Source organism: Solenopsis invicta, chromosome 2, assembly GCF_016802725.1.
Source record: "Solenopsis invicta isolate M01_SB chromosome 2, UNIL_Sinv_3.0, whole genome shotgun sequence".
NCBI classification, from domain to species: Eukaryota; Metazoa; Arthropoda; class Insecta; order Hymenoptera; family Formicidae; genus Solenopsis; species Solenopsis invicta.
In genome coordinates this window covers 3,381,003-3,404,054 of record NC_052665.1, presented here as the reverse complement: position 1 = coordinate 3,404,054, position 23,052 = coordinate 3,381,003, and the positions used below count along the sequence as shown (strand labels likewise).

At 35.4% G+C, this 23,052-nt stretch overlaps 2 protein-coding genes across 4 annotated transcripts; one reads left to right on the top strand and one right to left on the bottom strand.

Moving 5' to 3' along the window:
• Positions 1 to 2,148: 2,148 nt before the first annotated feature.
• LOC105205605 (GMP reductase 1) lies at positions 2,149 to 5,720 on the top strand. Its single transcript, XM_026133046.2, has 6 exons — positions 2,149 to 2,614; positions 3,863 to 3,982; positions 4,266 to 4,523; positions 4,668 to 4,856; positions 4,959 to 5,161; positions 5,262 to 5,720. The coding sequence occupies exons 1-6, from the start codon at positions 2,528 to 2,530 to the stop codon at positions 5,455 to 5,457; spliced, it is 1,053 nt and encodes a 350-aa protein (XP_025988831.1). The 5' UTR covers positions 2,149 to 2,527; the 3' UTR covers positions 5,458 to 5,720.
• Positions 5,721 to 5,976: 256 nt separating this feature from the next.
• Positions 5,977 to 15,577, bottom strand: LOC105198991 (far upstream element-binding protein 1). Of its 3 annotated transcripts, none has more exons than XM_039446130.1 (14): positions 15,494 to 15,577; positions 14,942 to 15,020; positions 14,644 to 14,823; positions 14,169 to 14,298; positions 12,810 to 13,085; positions 12,507 to 12,702; positions 12,178 to 12,384; positions 11,854 to 12,037; positions 11,498 to 11,655; positions 11,310 to 11,418; positions 11,068 to 11,229; positions 10,764 to 10,972; positions 10,401 to 10,690; positions 5,977 to 6,079 (listed from the first exon to the last, which is right to left on the bottom strand). In XM_039446130.1, exons 1-13 carry the CDS (start codon positions 15,575 to 15,577, stop codon positions 10,427 to 10,429), a joined length of 2,238 nt encoding a protein of 745 aa, XP_039302064.1. In that variant the 3' UTR covers positions 5,977 to 6,079; positions 10,401 to 10,426. The 3 variants fall into 3 exon arrangements, with proteins under 3 accessions (XP_039302064.1, XP_025988830.1, XP_011164170.2); XM_026133045.2 differs by lacking the exon at positions 5,977 to 6,079 and adding an exon at positions 8,632 to 8,904; XM_011165868.3 differs by lacking the exon at positions 5,977 to 6,079 and adding an exon at positions 8,946 to 9,725.
• Positions 15,578 to 23,052: the final 7,475 nt, after the last annotated feature.

Sequence of the window (23,052 nt, the reverse complement as noted above, 5' to 3'; positions counted from 1 at the left end):
TATTAAATAAATATATTATAATAATGGCACGGGTCAGGTATGAATTTTGTGCGATAATCACAAAAATATATCGTTGATTCATGGAGAATTTTAAATAATTTGTTATAGGTATAAAAAAATATCTCAATTACATCAAAAGATAATATATATTTATTAAAATTAAAAAACCAGCAAGGATGTTGAAAATCAACGCTGTACTAAAAAACGCAAATTATAAAAAAAAAACTTTTTTGATTACAATATCAATTTTACATAGCATTATCGAACATTTCAGCTTCATCAGTTTAGTTTAAGTCACCTTCAACAGTTAAAGATTCAAATTTGAATGTTTGATAACATTGTGTAATTGATATTGTAATCATTGAAGTTTTTTTCTTGTGATAATTTGCGTCTTTAATACCGCATCAATTCCCAAGCCCTTGTTGCTTCTTTAATTTAGTTAATATCTGGAATCTCAGTCTTATTCTAGATATAAGTAAATATATTTACAATTCAAATTTGCAATACATTTTTTAATCATTAAACAGTGTATAAAATTCGCTGGAGCTGTACACTGAGAAAAAAATTTGTTGAAAAACTAAAACATTTAGTTCGATATGATCATCTAAACATTGGATTGATTCAACGATTATTTAGTTGCACAAAAAATATGTAGTTTATTCATGTCAACCATTGAAGTTTGTTAATCGACAATCAATCGTACCAATTCAATATTTAGTATCTGACTAAATATTTTAATTTTTTGACAAATTTTTTTCAGTGCAAATATAAAAATGTTATATCAATCATACTTCGAAATATGTGTGAGTAAACATTTGACTCGAAAACGTCAGCTTCCTCAATTGACTAGACATGTCGTCTGATATGTTATCTACAGCATTAATACATGTACGCACACGTTTACATCCGCAGGGACGGCTTTACGATACTCTGAGCCATCGTCGAGGTCGTGATTTTGCGCAATGCGCCGACCATCAGGACTGGCGTTCATCCAGAGTGATAAAAGTCTGGATTCAGCATTGGCTTTGCTGCTATATCGCTATTTTTGCAAAGAAATAACTTAATAGAAATCGTAATCGTAAACGGTGATTAGTACCCAGACAGCACACGATTTATAAAAATTTTATAATATTTATAATTATTTGAACATTTTATAAATATTTCATAAACATTTTTATGATCTTAGATTAAACAGATATCATAAAGATTTATCATAAATATCACGTAAAAATATACAAAATGTAGAAAATATTACTATAAATATTAACTTTTTTTTACTTACCATAAATGTTATAGAAAATACGTAGTCAATATTTAATAACATTTTGAATAAAGATTTTATGATTTCTGTTTTTTCTTATATAAATGCTACAATATTCCTAGAATATTACAAATTAAAATAATATTCCGAAAATATTCAATATTTTTAATATTATGGTAATATTGTATTATTGTTATACATATATCCATTTTTATATCGTATTTGTGGTATTTTATTTCAATATCCGAATATCATGAAAATATTCTACGAATATTATTTTGATCAAAAATTAATGTGATTTATGCATAAAATATTCATAAACTTTGTAATTACATTTAAAAGTTATAATATTCTCAATAATTTAAAGTATTGAAATAAATAATATTTACTTCTCATAATATTCATATATTATCAGAAAATAGACATATAACCACTTTTTATTAATATTAATTAATATTTCAGGAATATTATTTAATATTAAATAATATTGTAGCGTTTATAGGATTTGTGTATCTAAAATATCTATAAAATATTTATATAATGTATAAAAAAGTAATAGTAATAAATATTTGTCATAAATATTGTGTGTTGTCAGAGTATGGTTCAGTGTTCGCAATCCGCTTTTTATTTCCAAGCAGTGTTAGAGTAAAAAAAATGCTGACATAATTCTTGGGATTGATTTACGACATCTTCAGACTGGACTTGAGACGGTCTTAAATATAAAAATTGACTTATGACTCGGAACGGTTGCGCGTGATTAACGTTCGAAGCGTTGTCGCGCGTTTCGGAGCGCAGCGACATTCCTTCGTGGAGAATTATTTTGTCAGAATCGCTCGTGATTTCCAATAAATTTTGGCTGTTTCGCGCAACGACGACGACGACGACGACGACCACGTCTGCATCTCCGCATTAATATTTATTTTCTTAGTACTTCGAACGCGCTTCGAGAAAGCAACGAGTTATCGCGATTCTCGAAGCGCCTCCTGACTGCACCGCCCTGGTTCGATAAGGGGAGACAGAGAGCGAGGGGGACGAAAATAGCTCTCTTTCTTGCTCCCTCCCTCCCTCGAGCGGCGTGTCAAATGTACCATGCCTGGGTGTACCAGGCCCAGTACAAGAACGTCCGCGGTCACGGATTTTCTACTGCAGCGCAGCGTTCTCAGTGCATAAAGCGGAACGAGCGGAGTCGGACAGAGAGATAGTCGTCTTGCTAGATCGTACAGCCACGTACAGTCACCGGGGGTGATCCACTTGTCGCTGTCCGTGATGCCGAACATAATAAATGACATAAAGCTGGACTTTAAGGACGTACTGCTGCGTCCGAAGCGGAGCACACTGAACAGCCGAGCAGACGTGAGTGTCACTGTCTTTATGTAATTGATATGTAAATCTGAATGCCGCATCAGCAATTGCATGCATACCTCCGGCGAAAGAGAAAGAAAGAGAGAGAGAGAGTACAAAAAGGAAAAAAACCGCAACCTTATTCATCGTGCAATAATACGGGTCGTACATGTATTTCACGAGCGTACTCAGGAACGAATACGCTTGATTTTAAATTCGATCGTTCGAATTCGTGACGGTGGCACGCGTGTGCGTACATGCGTGTATAAATTATGATCTGTCGCCGGCTCGATAACGCACGCACCCTGCAGAACGTTCGCGCGATTGCTGGTTGAAGCCCCGAATTTATGGTTCCTCAGGCACAGAACTTTCCTTATTGATTTAATTCTCATGAACACGCTACTTCCTTTCGGTTGATTCCGACTTACATCAGAGAGAAACAATTCTATATCCTACCTACACACTTTTATAAGAAAATTAACATAAGTTAAATGAAAAATTAACGAAAATTATTGTTTTTATACTTTATAAAAGCGTTTAATTTTATTTATTTAAAATTATATATATGAAATTATATAATTTTAATTTATTATTACATTTTATTTTATGTTTTATTTATTATGATGTTATATATATACTATGATGAACATTTTTCTCATAATTTTTCATACAATTTTTCAGAAGTTCTGTATAATTTTATAACTTATAGAAAATTTTACAGATTTTAAATGTTACATAAAATGTAATATTAAATTGAAATTATATATAACTATCTAATTTTATTTATAATTTTATATAACTAAAATTAAAAGATTTAATTTAATATAACATGTGCAAATATATTAAATTTTTCATACGATTAGAAATACTTTTCAGAAATGTTGAGAAAATCTGTATCATTTCTAAAATTTCAAATATTTATAATTATCTTAAATATTTAGAAATCTCAGAATAATTCAAAATTTGCATATATTCTATGAAAAAATTCTATGGAAGGATTTCAAACTTTCTCAATATTTCTGAAAAGTGTTCCAATTTTTATAAAAATTTTGAGAAAATTTTAATTAGGGTATATATATGTATATACATACACACACATACATAATAAAATATATTTAATACATATATTGTATATAAAATATAATAGTATTTAAATAATATTAAATTGTATGTATTAAAATGTATTAAATATGCGTGATATGTGCCCATTAATATTTCTTATAGAAATAATATTTACATCCTCTATGGTTCGCATTTCAGGTAGACCTCTTCAGAGAAATTACATTTCGCAATTCTAAACAAACATACAGAGGAATTCCTGTCATGGCTTCTAACATGGACACAATCGGAACGTTTGAAATGGCGAAGGCTTTATCAAAGGTAATGATATAATTTAACAATCTATTTCTTGAAATGAGTTAAAAAATTGTTCTTTCATGCTAGATTTTGTAATAGTCTTCTTTCTTTTCTCTTGTGTATGTGTGTGTGTGTATGTACACACACACACACACACACACACACACACACACACACACACACACACACACACACACATAAATATAAATTAAAAATCTGTATTATTTACATATTCACAAGATTTATATAAATAAAATCGTTCCGATATAATGCATCATCTTGCTTATTGTGCACATTCTTTTTTTAGCATGGTCTTTTTACTGCGGTTCATAAATATTATACCGCAGAGGAATGGAAAGACTTTATTGCGTTAAATCCCGACTGCGCAAAGAATGTAGCGGCCAGCGCGGGGACAGGAAACGAAAATTTCGAGCGACTCTCAAGCATTTTGGAAGTTGTGCCGGAATTGTCATTTATATGCTTAGACGTTGCGAACGGATACTCGCAACATTTTGTGGAATATGTGAGAAAAGTAAGAGCGCGATATCCGAATCACACTATAATTGTAAGTATAATTGAACATGTTGCTATGTGTACTTAAGACAGAAATATGCTCGAGCGGGGATTTGTAATCAGAGAGATCATTTTAAACGCTATAATGTGTTATGATCTCGTATTTAAACATAAAGATTAATTGCTGCCACTACAGGCAGGAAATGTTGTGACAGGAGAAATGGTGGAGGAATTGATACTCTCAGGGGCGGATATAATTAAAGTAGGAATTGGTCCAGGTTCCGTATGTACGACACGAATGAAAACCGGAGTCGGTTATCCACAATTGAGCGCCGTAATTGAATGTGCGGATGCAGCGCACGGTTTAAAGGGACACATTATCGCCGTAAATATTTATTATACTCTCTATCACAACATTGGCACGAATGTAACAGTTGAAGCCATATAATCTTGCTCTTTCGCTTATGTATTGATATTCATTGTTCAGGATGGCGGGTGTACTTGCCCTGGAGATCTAGCAAAAGCATTCGGTGCCGGAGCGGATTTTGTCATGGCAGGTGGAATATTCGCGGGCCACGATGAATGTGGCGGCGAAATTATAGAAAAAAACGGAAAGAAGTTCAAACTTTTTTACGGGATGTCCTCCAGCACGGCCATGAAGAAGCATACTGGTGGTGTTGCAGACTACAGGTAGGACTATAATAAATGTTGTAATGCTACACACCAAGTGTGTGTTAAGATAATTAAGATAATTAAATGGAGAATTGTTCACATTTATTTTGATACGTAGATCCTCGGAAGGAAAGACTATTGACGTGCCTTATAAAGGTTTGGTCGAAAACACTGTGCTGGATATCCTGGGCGGCCTAAGATCTGCATGTACTTACACAGGAGCCGAACGTTTGCGCGAACTGCCACGACGAGCGACTTTTATACGCTGTACGCAACAATTGAATCCCATGTACGGACCGCCCCCAGAAATGTAAAGTTTACAATTAAATTGTGATTCTTAGTAAAAGGCTTAATAAGGCTAAAAAAAGTTTTAACGCCAATAATTTGTTGATCATGTATTATTTGCTGGCAAATAATATTTATATATGGGGTGAAAAGTGAAAATGCGTCTTGTAAAATATTTATCACTATATCATGTGATGACGTCTAAGTATTGTGAATTAATTCTTATGCTCAGAAATGAAAGAACGTTATACAAACGTTCTTCATACATAAATAAAAAATTTCGTTACATTAAGCGATGTTTTGTATCATTAAAGATGCCCTCTTATGAGTAGTTAAACAACAATCTATCCCATAACAAGTAATGCGTGGAAAATAATATATAAATATTAACAAAAAAAATTGTTACATGTCTAAATATATATATTTTCTATATTATCCCATAACAAATCGAGGCGTTTTAATTGTCCTCTAATTATGTTTCGTACTTAAACAACGAATAGATAGTACTAACATTTCGTTGTTTCTTTTATTATAAAAAAATATGCATGTATTTTACAACAATTTTATTTATAAGAAAATCATTCAAACGTTTTTTTATATATTTGCTTCTCTTGATCAGAGAAACTGGAAAGTTTTCTGTTGCGCCTGTCCCTGAAACATTCGCCAATGTTGATTAATTATGTGCATAAAGTATAAAATATAACAAAAAATTTTAAATAATAAAGAAGAGTATACACAAAAAGAAAGAGAAAATATTGTGTTATTATAATAGAACAAAAATGTAATATACAGTAATTGTAAATGTCGATGCTAGAAGTTTGACAATATAATTGATTAAGATACTTGCCATCAGTGTCAATACATGAAATCGAAAATCTCCATATGAATATTTTCATATTATAATTACAATAAATTTTGTTGAAACGTTTGAAATTATATAAATAATCCTTCGTATAATTAAATATGATATGATGCATCTATAAAATTCCTATTTTACTTATAATACATATTTTATTACATTTTACTCAATAGTTTATCATTTTAATTTTGCTTAATAATTAAACTATGCGAAGTAATATTTAAAATATTATGAAATAATGTTTAACTTATAACAAAAAATTTCTATATTATGAAAAAATTTCAAGACATTAATGAAAATTTGTGTCTAAAATTCTAAAAGAATATATGCATATATAATGAAATAAATGTAAATAAAAAAACATGTAATTATTACATATTTTGTTGTTCGATATCTTATTCAAGATATCTCTCAAACATTAAAAATAGCTTTTAATTAAATTAGAAATATATTCGAAATAACGCCACAGAATATACCAAATAAAAACATGAATGTTTTATTAATAATAAATATTCATATGTGGAAAATAATATATAAATACTAACAAAAAATTATTACATGTCTAAATACATATTTTCTATGTTACATCAAATATATAAGTAACAGATCGAAACATAAATTTTATTACTTTTTAACCAATTTTCTTATTATTTTTAAAAATATCCTTTAGAAATTAATTTCTTGATAATATAATTGTACAAATATAATATTAATTTGATATTTTAAAAAATGAGTAACTTTCTAATGTTACAATTAAACTGTAATTAAAGATGTAATTGGCTTCCAACGCTTTGTAATTTTAAATATTTATATTAAGTGTGACTTGAGAATATAGTAATACATAATAATTTGTAATTCCTACCTAGTTTTCAATCGTAACAGAATAAAATTACTGTAACAAAATATTTCTATTAACTTTTTCATCGAAGAACGAGCATAAGTTTATAGATACTTTTATTTTTTGTAAATACAATATATATTTTGAAAGATTATTGATATTAAAGAGTTGTATATTTCAAATTTCATCCTTTCTTATTTAGTAGTTGAGTATTATTTTATACGGCATGATTTAAAAGTTACATACTACAAACAAGAAATGTTAAAAACAAATTAAAAAAATGGTAGCCTCATAACATGTAATAGTTGCATCAATACGGAAGCACATTGATATACATATATACAGGGTGTTACAAAAGTTCGGCAACGGTTAAATATCTCAAAAACTAAGGACTTTAGGAAAAAATGTTTCAGACAAAAGTTTTAGGGTTTCAAAAGATCTATTCACTGATCTTATCACTTTGACCTTGGATGGCGTCGCCAAGGTCAGATTGAAATCACAATAACTTTTTTAAATGAAACATCCTATTTTTGATTCCAGAATCTAGTAACTGATGTCAAGACCTTTCCAAAACACTATAAGAAAGTTTATTTTCGTTGAGTACTTTCAAAGTTGTAAGACTTGAAAGCTACGGTGTACTGTAACTTTTAAGCGTCATAACTCGGAAAGTCCTTAACGAAAATAAACTTATTTATAGTGTTTTGAAAAGCTCTCAAAATCGACTACAAGAAAATGCAATAAAAAATATAGAATGTTAGGGAAGTACCGATACCCTTTAATTAGGGAACTACCGATACTCTAATATTGTATCTTTTATTACATATTCTTGTAGCTTATTTCGAGACTTTTCCAAAACACTACAAAAAAGTTTATTTTTGTTAAGTACTTTCCGAGTTGTGACGCTTGAAAGTTACAGTAGCTTTCAAGCCTCACAACTCGGAAAGTACTCAATGAAAATAAACTTTTTTATAGTGTTTTGGAAAGGTCTTGACACCAGCTACCAGATTCTGGAATCAAAAATAGGATGTTTCAATTTAAAAAAGTTATTGTGATTTTAATCTGACCTTGGCGACGCCATCCAAAGTCAAACTGATAAGATCAGTAAATAGATCTTTTAAAACCCTACAACTTTTATCTAAACACTTTTTTCTAAAATGCTTAGTTTTCAAGATATTTGACCGTTGCCGAACTTTTGGGACACCCTGTATAATAAAATAAAGTTTTCATAATTAAAATTAGTGTAAGATTGATCATTGCCATTAATGGCAAATCAATTTTATTAAAATCTAAAGTTTATCTCTCATTTATAATATGAAAAATAAAGATTATTCGAAAAGAATTATATCCAATACATTTTTGCTTTTTGAAGTCAAAAACTTTACCAAAAAATTTATAATTAAAAACACTTTCGATACTAGTATCAATTTATGTAAATTAATTGAAAACACATAATAAAGACATACAAAAATTTGAAATATTTTACATATAACTAGTTAAGTCTTTTGATACTTAATTATTCGGAAACAAGCCAATATACTTTGTTATGTATATTGTATAAAAGCACATGTAATACTGAGTAAGCAATATTTAGAATATCGTTAGTAAATCATATATTCCACATTGTGAATTATAAAACATCTCGTCCGACTAATCTCCAGTTCGCAGGTCCTGATTCCTTTGTGTACATGTAGATTAATGCTGAATGAAATATTTTAAACTGTAGATGCTCCATGACATATTGTAGGATGGGTCAAACCTCTAATTGGCTGCTCCAAATATCTAAAAATAGTATTGGTATTTTCACGAGAAAGCAAAAGAAAAACCAAAGTAACATTGTATTTAACACAAGTCAGGACAATAGGGCATATGCATATATAAATATCATATTATGCATCTTTCGTATACATAGTAGAAGAACTTTCATGGATAATGAAAACACATGGCAGCTGTATCAATTATAGCATTTCGTAATAGTCAGAGTTTTATAGTTATAATAAAACACGAGTGTTTCAAGTAAATAAGTGTCTTATCAAGTAATATGTAATAATCTAATATGATAAATATACTAGTATATCGTTCATAACAATGCATTTATAAGGATATAGTTTAACAAGTTTGATGAGAGAGAAAAAGAGAGATAAAAAGAGAGAGGATGGCAATAAAATGGTACAGATGTCGATCCCTCGTTCCACTTTCTGACCCGCTGCTTCACCTGCCAGCTTCAACTTATATTACAATAATACATGTTATGGAACAAAAATACATACAATAGTATAAGTAGAACACAGACATCATATTGATACTATGTTATATTAATTTCAATCAAATTTCGTTCTCTTGCTCGATATTTTTTGTTAACTTAAACTTAGAACGATGGATATATATATATATATATATATATCCTATAGTATATGTATATGTGTGTATATATATAAAAAAAAACACAAGACGTTTTATAGTATAAACAGAATATAATCGATTCTCATGACATTCTCAAAGATATATGAAGATTATGAAGCAGTCAACTATTTATGATAAAAGTTATATGGAGATATAGCAGGTATTAACCGCATCCTGATGGAAAGCTATCTGAAAACTATCTGAAATAAACAAATAATTATGGTAAAAAGATGATCCATATACAAGAAACAGATTTTATTTCAAAGGTGTAAAATATATAGTTATTCAAATTAATCACATGAACTGTGAAATTATCATAAATTTTACGTTTTGCAAAGTTTAATTCAAATTACCTGAAAGAGGTTCAATGATTATCAATAGATAACATTTCCTTCTTCTTACACCATTGATTTATAGTATGTCGAAATATTAAACCAATATAAAAATGAGCATCAAATACCTTACAAAAGCAAATAAATTATTAAATAGTCAAAAATTTTAAATTAAATAGACAATATATAAATAAAATTATATATATGTATACGATTACTTCTCTTAATGTTGACTTTATAGATTTTATCAATACATAATACTCAAATTCATATTAGCTTAATATAACAACTGTAGCATTAAGAAAATCATATGAACTTCATATCATTAACATCTCATTGCTAATACTATTAAAAAGATAAAAATTACTGGATTTTTGTCTACTGAAATTAAAGCTTTTGAATATAACTATGAATTGTCAAAAAAAGATTTATAAATTTATTTTAGTAATTAATTTGATCTAATACGTGGTTAAATTTTGTACAATACTTCATACAATTTTCTATCTGCTTAATTCATAATACATTATATTAAGATTTACTTACAGCTTGCCTTTCTCTCAAATGGAAGTTTAATTCTCGGTGGTGGACTGTGAGTAAGGGTAATTCTGATACCCTGTTGGGAAAGAAGGGTTTTGCTGTCCCGTCTGTGGTTGAGAATTAGATCCAGCATTTGCTGCATAATAACCAGCTGGCGCGGAGCCAGCGTTCATCGTCGGATAGCTTCCATAAGCTTGAGGGAACGCATTAGGCGTGGTACCTGGTGGACCAGCCGATTGTCCTTGAAGAGTCTGCATTTGTTGCTGAGCCATTTGGTTTTGCCCTTGCATTCCGAGCTGTATAATATTACACACGTTGTTAAAATATAATAAGACAACAATATTAAGCATTTCATTTCAAGAGGAATACCTTGCCCGCTTTCATTTGAGCTTCTATTGCCTCTGCCTCTTTTATTTTACCGATGCTTCTGTAATATTCTGCCCATTGCACGCTATAATCGGCTTGACCACCATTTTGCGCAGCGCCTGCTTGCTGTTGCTGCTGCGTCTGTTGTTGCTGCTGTTGATTTGGCCCAGCAGAACCTGATGTTGCTGGATTAGACTGATTTTGTGAATTACCTGAAATAATTTGTTTTATAGAATAATCCGAAAATTATGTTACATATTGGAAAGATTTTCTTTCCAGATTTTCATAGAAAACTGTAAAGTTTTACCTCCTTGTTGATTAGGATCTTGCTTTCCTTGTTTCGCTTGTTGTTCAATCATATCTGCTTCTCTGTGCATGCCTAGTGAACGATAATACTCTGCCCATTGAGCGCTATAGTCTGGCTGACCAGTCTGTGGATTGACTTGTACAGGAGCTTGATTAGCATTGCCTGCAAGAGTAAATGTATCGCATAACGGACATGAAACTTACCTTCTGGCATTCTATAAGGAATCATAAAACCATACATACTTCCGTCGTTGGATTGTGGTTGATTTGGCCATGCTTGATACCCTGTATTCCAATTTGGATTGTAACCAACCGCTCCTTGTGTTCCAGCATATGAGGAACCAGCTGGACCCTTTAAATGATAAATGAAAAATATTATCGAAAAAATGTCTTATACAAAGATGATCACATAAAAGAAAAACTAAATATACCATGCCCAGCTTTTCGCTGAATATTCTTTTTGCATGCTCAACTTGTTCAGGATTTCCTCGAATAATGAAAATCTTTTCATTCTCATTACTTTGATTCTTTCTATCTAATTCACAGTGAGCACCTGTCTGTTGATTGATTTGTTTGATAGTCTCACCACCTAAAATAAAAATGTTACTACACAATAACATAAAGAAAAGAATTATTACATACTTATTACATTGCATAATCCAGAATGAAATTAAGATTTTTAAAAGATTTAAAAAATTATTAAAATTGTAATTAATAAGATTGAAGGCTTTAATAAAATACAGATTTTTGTACAATTAACGCATATAATAAATATAATGAATAAAACCTTTGCCAATTATAATGCCGCATTTGGAAGAAGGAACAGTAAAAGTCGTTTCAATTTTATCTTGCATAGGACCGCCTTGTCGTCTATCCCAACTTCCATACTCATTTGGATTACGATTATTGCCAAAACCATTACCTCTCGGGCCACCTCTGCCTCCCATATTATTTCTACCATCATCTCTCCTCTAAAAATAAAAAAAAAACCAATATTTTCCATTATAAAAAACAAATATCGATTATATGTTGCTATGTATATATGTCTACATATAACTCGTAGACATATATGCACTCTAATAAATCCATAAATGTAAATTAAAATGTGCACCATGACACTATCAATCAGTTCCTGAATTCGTTGACGAGCCTGTTCAACAGCTTGATGCTTCCCTGATAGTAAACATTTTCTATCGCCAGGGCCATCTTCTCTTCCTTGTTGAAATTGAACTTTAGCTCCACTTTCAGCTTGTATCTTTTTTATCATATCTCCACCTTTACCAATAACAACACCAACTGCGGCTCTTGGAACAAGTACCTAAGTTAAATAATTTTATAAATTTTAAAGATAAAAATTTCTCTCTTTTTCTGTACACTTAAATTTTAAACTAATCAACATTTTTAGTTATATTCGCTTGTGGTATAATAAAGATAATTAACCTCTACTCCATCACTATTTGCAGGACCATGATTGAAACCACTATCATTGGAATAATTTCCTCCTGTTCTATCAGTACCTCCTCCTCCTCCTCCTCCTCCTCTTCCTCCTCTATGAAACATTTGCATTTCTTTTTCAGCTATTAATTCATAAACTAATTGTTTCGCGTATTCAACTTTTTGAGGATCTCCTGTTATTCTACAGAAGGCAAATATAAACTTTAAATAATTATGCCATATGGCCTTGAGAGATGAGATTAAGAGGGATAATTATTCTTATATCTAGAAAAAGATTACTTATCTCACCTTAAAGGCTTTTCTTGTTCTTGAGATGGCCCTTCCTGAATAACAACCATTTTAGCTCCAGACTTCTCTTGCAGTTGCTTTATGGTTTCTCCTCCTTTGCCGATTATCAGACCAACTTTAGGACCTGGAATCATTATCTCAACAAATCCGGGATGTCCCATCATTCCACCACTACCACCACCACCACCACCACCACCACTACTCATATTCATATCACCGATTCCTTCACTTCTGCTTCTTTGATTGACTATTGATAACACAAGCTCCTTTGCTCGACTGAAACACATAAAATACAAATGTACAATATCTTTTCAACTAAACTGTTTTACATGTGTCAAAAGATTTAATCAATATACAACAACAAAGTTTGTTTGCAACACATAAATATGCACTAATATCTATTGCGGATCAAAATTATATATATATCACATTTGTAATATATTTCTCTTTTCTAATAATCGATATCTCCCAAAGGTATAGTAAAAGGTTTCAAAGATTTTGTGTATCAAAATGCCATATATAGATATAAAAATGCCATATATAGGTTTAATCATAAGCAGAGTTTTAAATAAATAAAATTTTCTTCATGTTGTGATTAACACGTCCCCATGCATATCCTATCCTCCTTCCTTCCTTCTCCCTCTCTCTCCATACCCTATTAAAAGCAAAAAACTATTAGTAAAGACAAAATTATTAAATCAAAAGGTCAACTCATTAATCAATTTTCAATGGCCAGAAATTCTGAAGCTTATAGAAAAAGAGTCAAGTTTGAACCCGCTATTGGCATCCAGGAGCTAAATAATTCTGTAAAACATTTCATAATTTCAATATGCAAAAGCATATATCCTACATTTGTGAAATGCATGTTAGGATGAAAATTGTAACATATATAAAATATACTGACATACAAGCTATTATTAGAATCAATCGTATCCCAATCACATTTTCCAATAAATAGGATCATAAAGGTGCAATATTTATACATTATCATAACATTGTAATTGATGTGAAATGATTTTTCAATTATATCGGGAAGTGACAAGATGGGAGTGTGGTGAAAACATTTGCACTTAAATAAATTAGAAAGTGAAAAACGTCCCTATACAAATTTAAGGAGGATAGCAGATTTGCTTGGCTAATTTATATAACTGATTTTGACAGAGAAGTATTTTTCGCAACCCAGTCTATAAATGCAGAACTTGAATCGATAATTATATCCCATTTCAATAAGATAAAGTGATTGCATTCAAGGTTGACAAAAATAAATTCTTATCATTCACTGTGAAAACATAAAATCGTAGTATTGCATTGCATACAAAATAGTTAAAATTAACGAAATAAGAAGGGAAAACAAGTTACTTGACAGCTTCTCGTGAACCAGTTAGCGTACAAACACGCTCAGGCAGCCCACCGCTTTCTGGTGCCATTTGAATCTTACATCCTGTTTCGCTTTGTAATCTTGTTATCTGTTCTCCACCTCTGCCAATTACTGCAAATATATTATTATTACTTAAATTGTAGTTGTACATTTTAAATATAATTATATATATCTAATGCTCCTACTATTGTATCTTAATTACAAGTATATAAGAACCAATTAATATAACAAAAACAATATTTACATTCTTAAACACAATACATTTTGTAGATTAATGTTAAGGCAATAACTTAAACTATCAATTTTATATGGTTACATTATTTGCACACATTAGTAAATAATCAACTGAGGATATTGTAATGCAGTGAGTTCTTAAATTGTTACAGCAGGCTGTAATGCAATGTATTGCAGAATATTTATATAGAGAATGCCAATTTCTTCTACAATTTTACTTACTTAACCCAACCATTTTATCAGGAACTCTGATATCTTCATTGCATATACCACCTAAATTGGAAGAAACTTGCGGTCTAGATCCTTGACCACCTGAATCTCCAAGAGAATTGCCAGCGGGTCCTCCACGAATGCCTATCAAAGGATCTGCTACTAACGATGCCATTTTCTTTGCTTCTGGTTCTAAAAACACAAAATGCAACATAATGTTAATACAAAATGTAATTGAAAAAGTAAATTGTCACCTGTTAATGAAATAGAAAAGAAACTGATGTATGTGTTTTAACCATGTACATTATACCTGAACTGTCTTCAAGAGGACGTTTTAATTTTGCATCTTGATTATTTTGTGAACCACCTGGATTTATCTTTGCAGCAATCTGGAAGGATTAATCGTAAATATAAACTTAAGAAAATATTTTACTTTTTAAAGAATTGTTATACAAGTTACTATAAATATTTTACTAAAATATTGTATTACACAAATATTATATTTATATAATATTTAAAATACTGTACAAATATTTATATTGAAGTAGGCCAAACTGATTGTTCCTATAGAATAAAGTGAGAAAATTGAACAAAATTATAAACCATCTCTGTGCTCCTGCTGCGTTAAAAAATTTACAAGTGCGCATTAGGCTGGCTTTTGCGAGAGGCTTGCATACCGCAGATATTTTCCCAAATTGGTTCACCGCGCCGCGTAAGATGGAACGATTCGAGAGATACTTCACGACCGCGTCGGAACAACCGCGAGTCGCGCTACGAAAGACATAACGCTCGCGGGAGACGCCGCTCGGCGCCGATCGTCGTCGTCGTCATCGTCATGTACACCGTGATGCCGCGATTTTACCTGCTTGGCGCGTTGAAGAGCCGCCGCGAACGCGGTGCTCTGGCTGAAGTTCTGAGGCGGAGCGACCGCTGAGTAGTCACTCATATTGGTTCATGAAGTTGTCGAGACGGGTCGAGAAACTTGATTACGTTGCTGCGTGCTGCGACTGCTGCTGGCTAGATCACTGGTATTCCGGGTATTCGCCTCGCCGAACGATGATCTGACGGAACGGAAGCAGTTCGTAGATGTGAGAACGACACTCTTTACGAAGACGTGCGACGCCGTTCGTGAGGAAGGGAAAAGTTTGCAGCAGACCACGACAGACTCGGCGAGTGAAAGAACCGTACTTTCACAGGGAAACGGCACAGCGCAAGCGTCCGCCGTTGAGTGTGTGATCGTTTCAGTGCGGAAACTCGCGGCACTCACGCCCTCGTTGCTGCTCGTTGCAATTCGTCGTCAATTAGGCCTTCTGTATACGATGCTAGCAGAGAGGAACCTGAGAGCGGCCACGGCGGCCTTTTTCCTATAAAGGGCCTCGCACATGAAATGCATAACATAACATAAGCACAACATAAGACCGATGGGCCAATGAGCATTCAGCATAAAGTCGCCATATTGATTTACATAACATTTTCATTGGTCCGTCGGTTTTATGTTGTGCTTATGTTATGTTATGCATTTCATGTGCGAGGCCCTTTACGCTTCGAAACTCCCGTACACTAGTGACGCACATCTATTCTGGTCAGAATGGGAACTACGTGTCACATCCATTTTGCAACCCGCCGTTAAAAACAGTGTGGATGTTAGCACGGACAACAACCCACATCCGTCTCTCGAGAAATGGATGTAGGTTGTTGTCCGTGCTAACATCCATTTTGCTGCAAATAAAATCTGACGCGTATCGCGTATGTTGCATCCAGAACAGGGGTCGAGAATGTGCACAAATGATTAATTACGTCTACTTTCGCGTAATTTTTTATTTATTATAGTCTGAATTATTTACATTAACATTGATATTAATACATATCAATACGTTTATGCCCATATTTTGCACAATTATATTTTTACTTAAAAAAGATGTTTAATAGTAACAGAGAGAATTTGGTTCTTTAATAAAGAAACATTCATTTTACGCAGTACTTAAAAAATAATTGTAATTAACATCGCATCATATGATGAAGAAGAAATAAATGTCTTTCCACAAATAAATATACCATCTTTTTATTTTTACATAATTCTTTATTATTTAAATGTCTTCAAATTATGCTTTTAAAAAAATTAGCTTTTTTAATTTTTTTAAATCTTGACGCAACTCTCTCTCTCTCTCTCACTCTTTCTCTCTTTCTCTTTTAACGTGATTGTCCTTTAATTGTTTAGGCCTTCAGTTAGAGAGAGAAAGCATCGCGGTGATAGACATGGAGCAAGCGGCGATGTTATCTCTACGGATACCCTCCTCTTCACTCCCCTCTCGACCCATCACGTTTTCCGTGCTACGTTTAGGCCGTAAAATTCAGAAAGAGGATTTCGGACGTTTTCTGCGCAGGGACGTAGAGAGACTAGAAAGCGCCCACTCTTTTTTTATTATGTTACAATGGCATATACATGCATACGCATGATTTACAAATGACAATACGCGCGATTAATATGGCACAATAAATAATAATAATAATAATAATAATAATAATAATAATAATGTAATAAAAATCAATGAAATATATGGATACTTGAGTATTATTTTTATTCTCTAACTTACAAACGTGAAGATTATTGATCTGATTTTAATACAACCTTTCAACAGTTTTTACGAAATATCACGTAAAGATTAATCAAAACTTTACAAAAAAAAATTAATAAAGAATTATATAATAATATACGATATAAAGTATTAAAGTGTTAATCAGTAAAGTAACGGATTTTAATCAAATTCTTCTCGATATTAATCGATAGCAATTGTGGAAATGATGGAAATGGGATGGCAATGGGATGGAAATATTGGAATGAATGCAATGATGTTAATGGAATGGCAATAATGGAAATGATGACAATGACAATATATATAGCCTGACGGCAATGACGGCAATGGTGGAAATGATGGTAATTATGACAATGTTCTCGATGTTAATGATGGCAATGGAATGGCAATATGGAAATAGAATCGCATAATGAAATGAACGCAATGATGGAAATATTATCAAAAAAATGGCAATGATGGCAACCCAGATAACATTTTTTGCTGGCAAGTTTTGCGCGCGATGTGCATGCGAACTTTGTAACAGATTTGCATGCGTTTTGTTCGTAGAACGTGTTACATCGTGTATATTGCTTACAAGTGGCTAGCTCATGTATTGTCCCATGTACTGGCAAATTACATGCAGATGGCTAACATATTGCTAGTCGTTTGCTCCCCAGATAACATTTTTTGCGCGCAAAGTTTGCGCGTCTTATGCATGTAAACTGTGTACGCGATTTGCGTGAGTTTTGCCAGCAAGTTGAAATTCTGTAATTTCAGATTGAAATGAGTTTAACAAGTGAGTGCTAACGCCACCGCTAGGCGGCCACGTCGCAGGAGATTTTCTCGTGAGTTGAGTGCGGCCACAGGCGTTATATCTAGGCGCCACCGTCGCCAACTTGTCAGCTCATACTTTAATGACACTCTTAGGAGCTGCTTTTTGTAACCTTGAGACGAATATCAGCTCTCATTCTTTTCAAACATGGCGTGTATGTGAAACGCTGTTCCACATAAAATTTTATATTTTTACATGTAAATAACAATTTGTATTGTTATTTAATCTTGTACATAAATTAAATATTTAATTCAAATTTTATCTTTTTTTAAATTTTTTTTAACGAAAAGAATTCAAAAAATATTTTTTTTTGTAAACTAAACATTTATTACGTTTACATTAATGTATTCTGTTTTAATAAATCTATCTGGGTTTGGATCCTATTTTTCAATCGGTCTTAATACCGTATTTTTGGTGCAGGAATCCCGATCGATTCAGATTAACTTTTTTTAAATCGGTTTTAATAGCACATTTTCAGCAGAATATAGCTTATTGAGATCGCGCGCAAAGTGTGCTAGCGTTTTGCGTGCATATCGTTTATTGAGATTGCGCGCAAAGTGTGCTAGCATTTTGCGTGCATATCGCTTATTGAAATTGCGTACAAAGTGTGCCAGTGTTTTGCTAGCGCTATGACGACGCAGTTGGATAAGGTTTTGCTTGCGTTGTAGGAATTCCTTTTGCGCGTGATTTGCTGGACGTTTACCCGCAAAATGTTTTCTGGGTCGCCATCATCGCCATCATCGCCATCATCGCCATTGTCGCCATTATCGCCATCATCGCTATCATCGTCATCATCGCCATCATCGCCATCATCATCGCCATCATCACCATTATCGCCATCATCGCCATCATCGCCATCATCATCGCCATCATCGCCATCATCGCCATCGTCGCCATCATCGCCATCATCGCCATCATCGTTATCATCGCCATCATCGTCATCATCATTGCTATCATCGCCATCATCATCGAGATCATCGCCATCATCGCCATCATCGCCATCATCGCCATAATCGCCATCATCTCCATCATCGCCATCATCAGCATTGTGGGGACTGGCACCACTGCTTTCCTCTAGCGCTGCAGTGACAAGCAAGCATACGATACGAAGTTGGCTGCCTGCGAGCAGCACGTTGCGATTCACTTCGTTCTCGGCGCCCGAACTGATCAGTCGTACTCGACTTGAATAAATCATCTCTTGTATCCAAGCTGTGTTTCTCATTACCACGAACGACCTACCGCACGCATACGACGTACGTGGATACGTCTGGGAGCAGATATCAACTCTCACAATCCCACATTGGTGACCCTCGTGCTCTCGATCTGAGAAACAGCAGAATTTTGGCCCTCGGCCGATCAACGCACAACCACGTGTGAGTAATCTAAAAGAATACACACGTAGTGCGAAGCGCAGCCACAACAGCCATTGCCTTCGAACTAAGACGCATCGGGAAAAGCCGACAGTTTAGCATTGTCAAGGGTGCAAGTCAAAGAAAGCACCATCGCCCAAAATACGAGCGCGACAAGGTATCTTCACACCGGACACATACGACCGGCTTCATCGTCGCCAAAGGGCCCCACGCACTCAGGGCGTCGCCGTAAAGAGCGCGAGAGATACAACGCAGCACGGCAGCAAAGGCAGCAACCAGCTAGCCCGGGACATCAGCTACGAGACGTCATGCAACTTCGCAGCTTCGCCTAAAGCTCAGCCGGAACATCAGCTACTAGGCATCACGTAGATTCGCAGTTTCGCCTGCAGCACAGCCAAGGCATCGCAGTCAGCAACAGCAGAGACCACCTTAATCAAATCTGTGTTTGAGGTACCATTTGTAACACGCATCAACCGTTTGTAAGCCCTTCGTTCTTTGCCAAGCGCGTCGCGCATCTACCGCCATTTGTAATCCAGCATTCTCGCGCCAGTACGCATAATAGCGGACGCCATTTTGGAAACAATCGCGCGAGTTTGTGCACGCATCGCAACAGTGAAACACATCGCGCACCACGCAGTTCAAACAACGCAACGCGTTCAACTCGTTTTTGTCTCAGCAAGCGCCGCAGAGTATAAATAGCGTAACGCGTTTTTATAACAATGCCTCCCCCCACAGTAGAAGAATTGCAGGAGCAATTACGGCAGATGCAAAACACGGTTCAGCAGATGCAAGGCCTATCGGGTGCGGGCGTTTCGCGAATCGACTCGTATAGAATCCCTAAAATCCCACCGTTTCTAATCAAAGATCCGGTTATCTGGTTTATCCAAGTTGAGGCAACCTTCGAAACGGCGCGTATCACGGATCAAAAAACGAAAGCCCATCATGTGATAATGTCGTTAGACGCCGAAGCGATCGTGGCATGTAGAGACCTCATATCAGAACCAGACGCAAACGAGCCCTACACTAAGCTCAAACAGCGCATTATCGAGAGTTTCTCGGCATCGGCCGAAACTCAGCTGCGCCAATTAATTAAGGGTCAGGTGCTAACTTCTGGAAAGCCCTCGCAAATTTTAGGAAGGTTACGTAATCTCAACGCGGACAAACGTTGCGACGACACCGTTATTAAAACAATTTTTTTAGAACATCTCACTCCTTACGTACGGGGAATCCTTGCCATCTCGGACTGCGCGGAGCTTGACAAATTAGCGAAAATGGCAGACAAAATTGCTGAAACGTCAAGCGAGTCCGTACAATGCGCGGCCGCGTCCACCAAGGAACCGCGATCGTCGGACTTGGAAAACAAGGTCGACCGTCTCTCCGCCGATCTCGCAGCCCTCACCGCGCAACTTAAACGATCGAGCAGATCGCGAAGCAAAGAAAGACCGAACAAAAATCGCAAACGATCCAGCAGTAGAAATTCCAGGGTCTGTTGGCCGCATCGTACGTTCGGGGACCAGGCGCGATCGTGCAAGGGAACCGAAAAACTTCCGTGTTCATGGCCCAAAAACAAGTCCGATTCAGACAGTAAGGGGGAATAAACGGGTCTGTTATTTCGGAGGCAAACTTAACAGATCCCTCGTCAGTACGCCTCCATATTCGTGATCGCGTCACGGGAGAACTATTTTTAATTGACAGAAATTTCATTACTTCCGGTGACTAACGCCTCTAATAAGATACCCAACGACTTCAAGTTGTACGCGGCAAACAACACACAAATAAACACATACGGAGAGTCGTTTCGCACTCTGCATCTCGGGCTCCACTCACGTGGAACTTTTGTGTAGCATCGGTACCGTACCCTATTATAGGGGCCGACCTGATTAAGCACTACGGCCTTCTGCCCGACCTCAAAGGTCGTAAACTCATCGATTCACAAAATCACGTGTTCACCGCAGGCATCGTGAAGGTAACACCGTCAGTAGCAATCGGTACAGTCTGTCCAGGCACCAAATTCGCGCGCATCTTAGCGGACTTTCCAGAAGTTACCGGCCTCGAGCAATCGCATACGGCTATTAACTGCGACGTGCAACATCATATCCTAACAAAAGGCCAGCCGGTAGCCGAACGTCCACGCAGATTAAGCTCGGATAAATTAAAAGCAGCAAAAGCTGACTTTCAAAAATTAACAGAACGCGGAATCTGTAGACCGTCTGACAGCCCGTGGGCAAGCCCCATTCACATGATAAAAAAAAAAGACGGAACGTGGAGAATCTGCGGGGACTATAGACGCCTCAACGCGGTAACCGTGCCAGATAGGTTTCCCGTGCCGCATTTGCACGATTGCTCCTCCAACCTACAGGGTAGAACCGTGTTCTCTAAACTTGACCTTCACCAGGCGTACAACCAGATTCCGGTCGCGCCGGAGGATATTCCTAAAACGGCGGTCATCACGCCGTTCGGGCTTTTTGAATTCAAATACATGACCTACGGCCTTAGAAATGCCAGTCAGACGTTCCAACGCCATATCTTCCGTGCGCTCGGCAATCTGGAATTCGTCTTCGCATTCATTGACGACATTCTAATAGCGTCCTCCTCCCTCGAAGAGCATGAAAAACACCTGCGCATTGTTATGCAGCGTTTGAAAGAATACAATCTTCGACTCAACGTCGAGAAATGCGAGTTCGGCAAACATGAAATCGAATTTCTCGGCTTCATTATAAACAACGAGGGATGTAAACCGTCTCCCTCTAAAGTTCAAGTCGTTCTCGACTTTCCCAAACCGCGGACGATTGTAGAGTTGCGTCGCTTTCTCGGTCTCATTAATTTTTACCACCGACTTCTGCCCAACGCCGCCAGCGACCAAGCTCCGCTTAACGAATATCTCCGCGATTCTCGCAAGAATGACAAAAGAAAAATTGAGTGGACGACCGATGCTAAAGAAGCATTCGTAAAATGCAAAACAAGCCTGGCCAACGCAGTGATACTTTCACACCCGGCGGACGCTGCACCAACGCGTTTAATCAGCGACGCTTCCGATTTTGCCATGGGAGCCGTTGTCGAGCAACAGCTCGACAACGCTTGGAAACCACTCTCGTTTTTCTCACGCAAATTCTCTCCAGCGCAACTCAAATACAGTGCGTATGATCGCGAGCTTACAGCTATTTTCGAAGCGATCAAATATTTTCGGCACCTCTTAGAAGGTCGTGACTTTAAAGTCATAACAGATCATAAACCTCTTATCTACGCGTTTCTGCAGCGTTCCGAAAAAGCTTCACCGCGTCAACAGAGGCAACTGTCTTACATTTCGCAGTTCACCACATGCATCGAATACCTTTCCGGTAACGACAACGTGGTCGCCGATTCGCTTTCCCGCGTCGAAACGATTCGTTTGCCCGTAGAAATCGAGTTAAACGAGCTCGCCGAGCAACAAGAACGCGACGACCAATTGCGATCGATCCGCGACACTCCGGACTATCCACTCGCCTTAAAAAAAATTCAGTGGGGTCCCGCACACACTACGTTGTACTGCGAAATGACCGGAGAAGCCATCCGGCCTTACATTCCAGCATCATTACGCAATCGCGTTTTCCACATGTTTCACGACTCAGCGCACTCAGGTCCTAAAGTCACGGATCGCGTTATACGC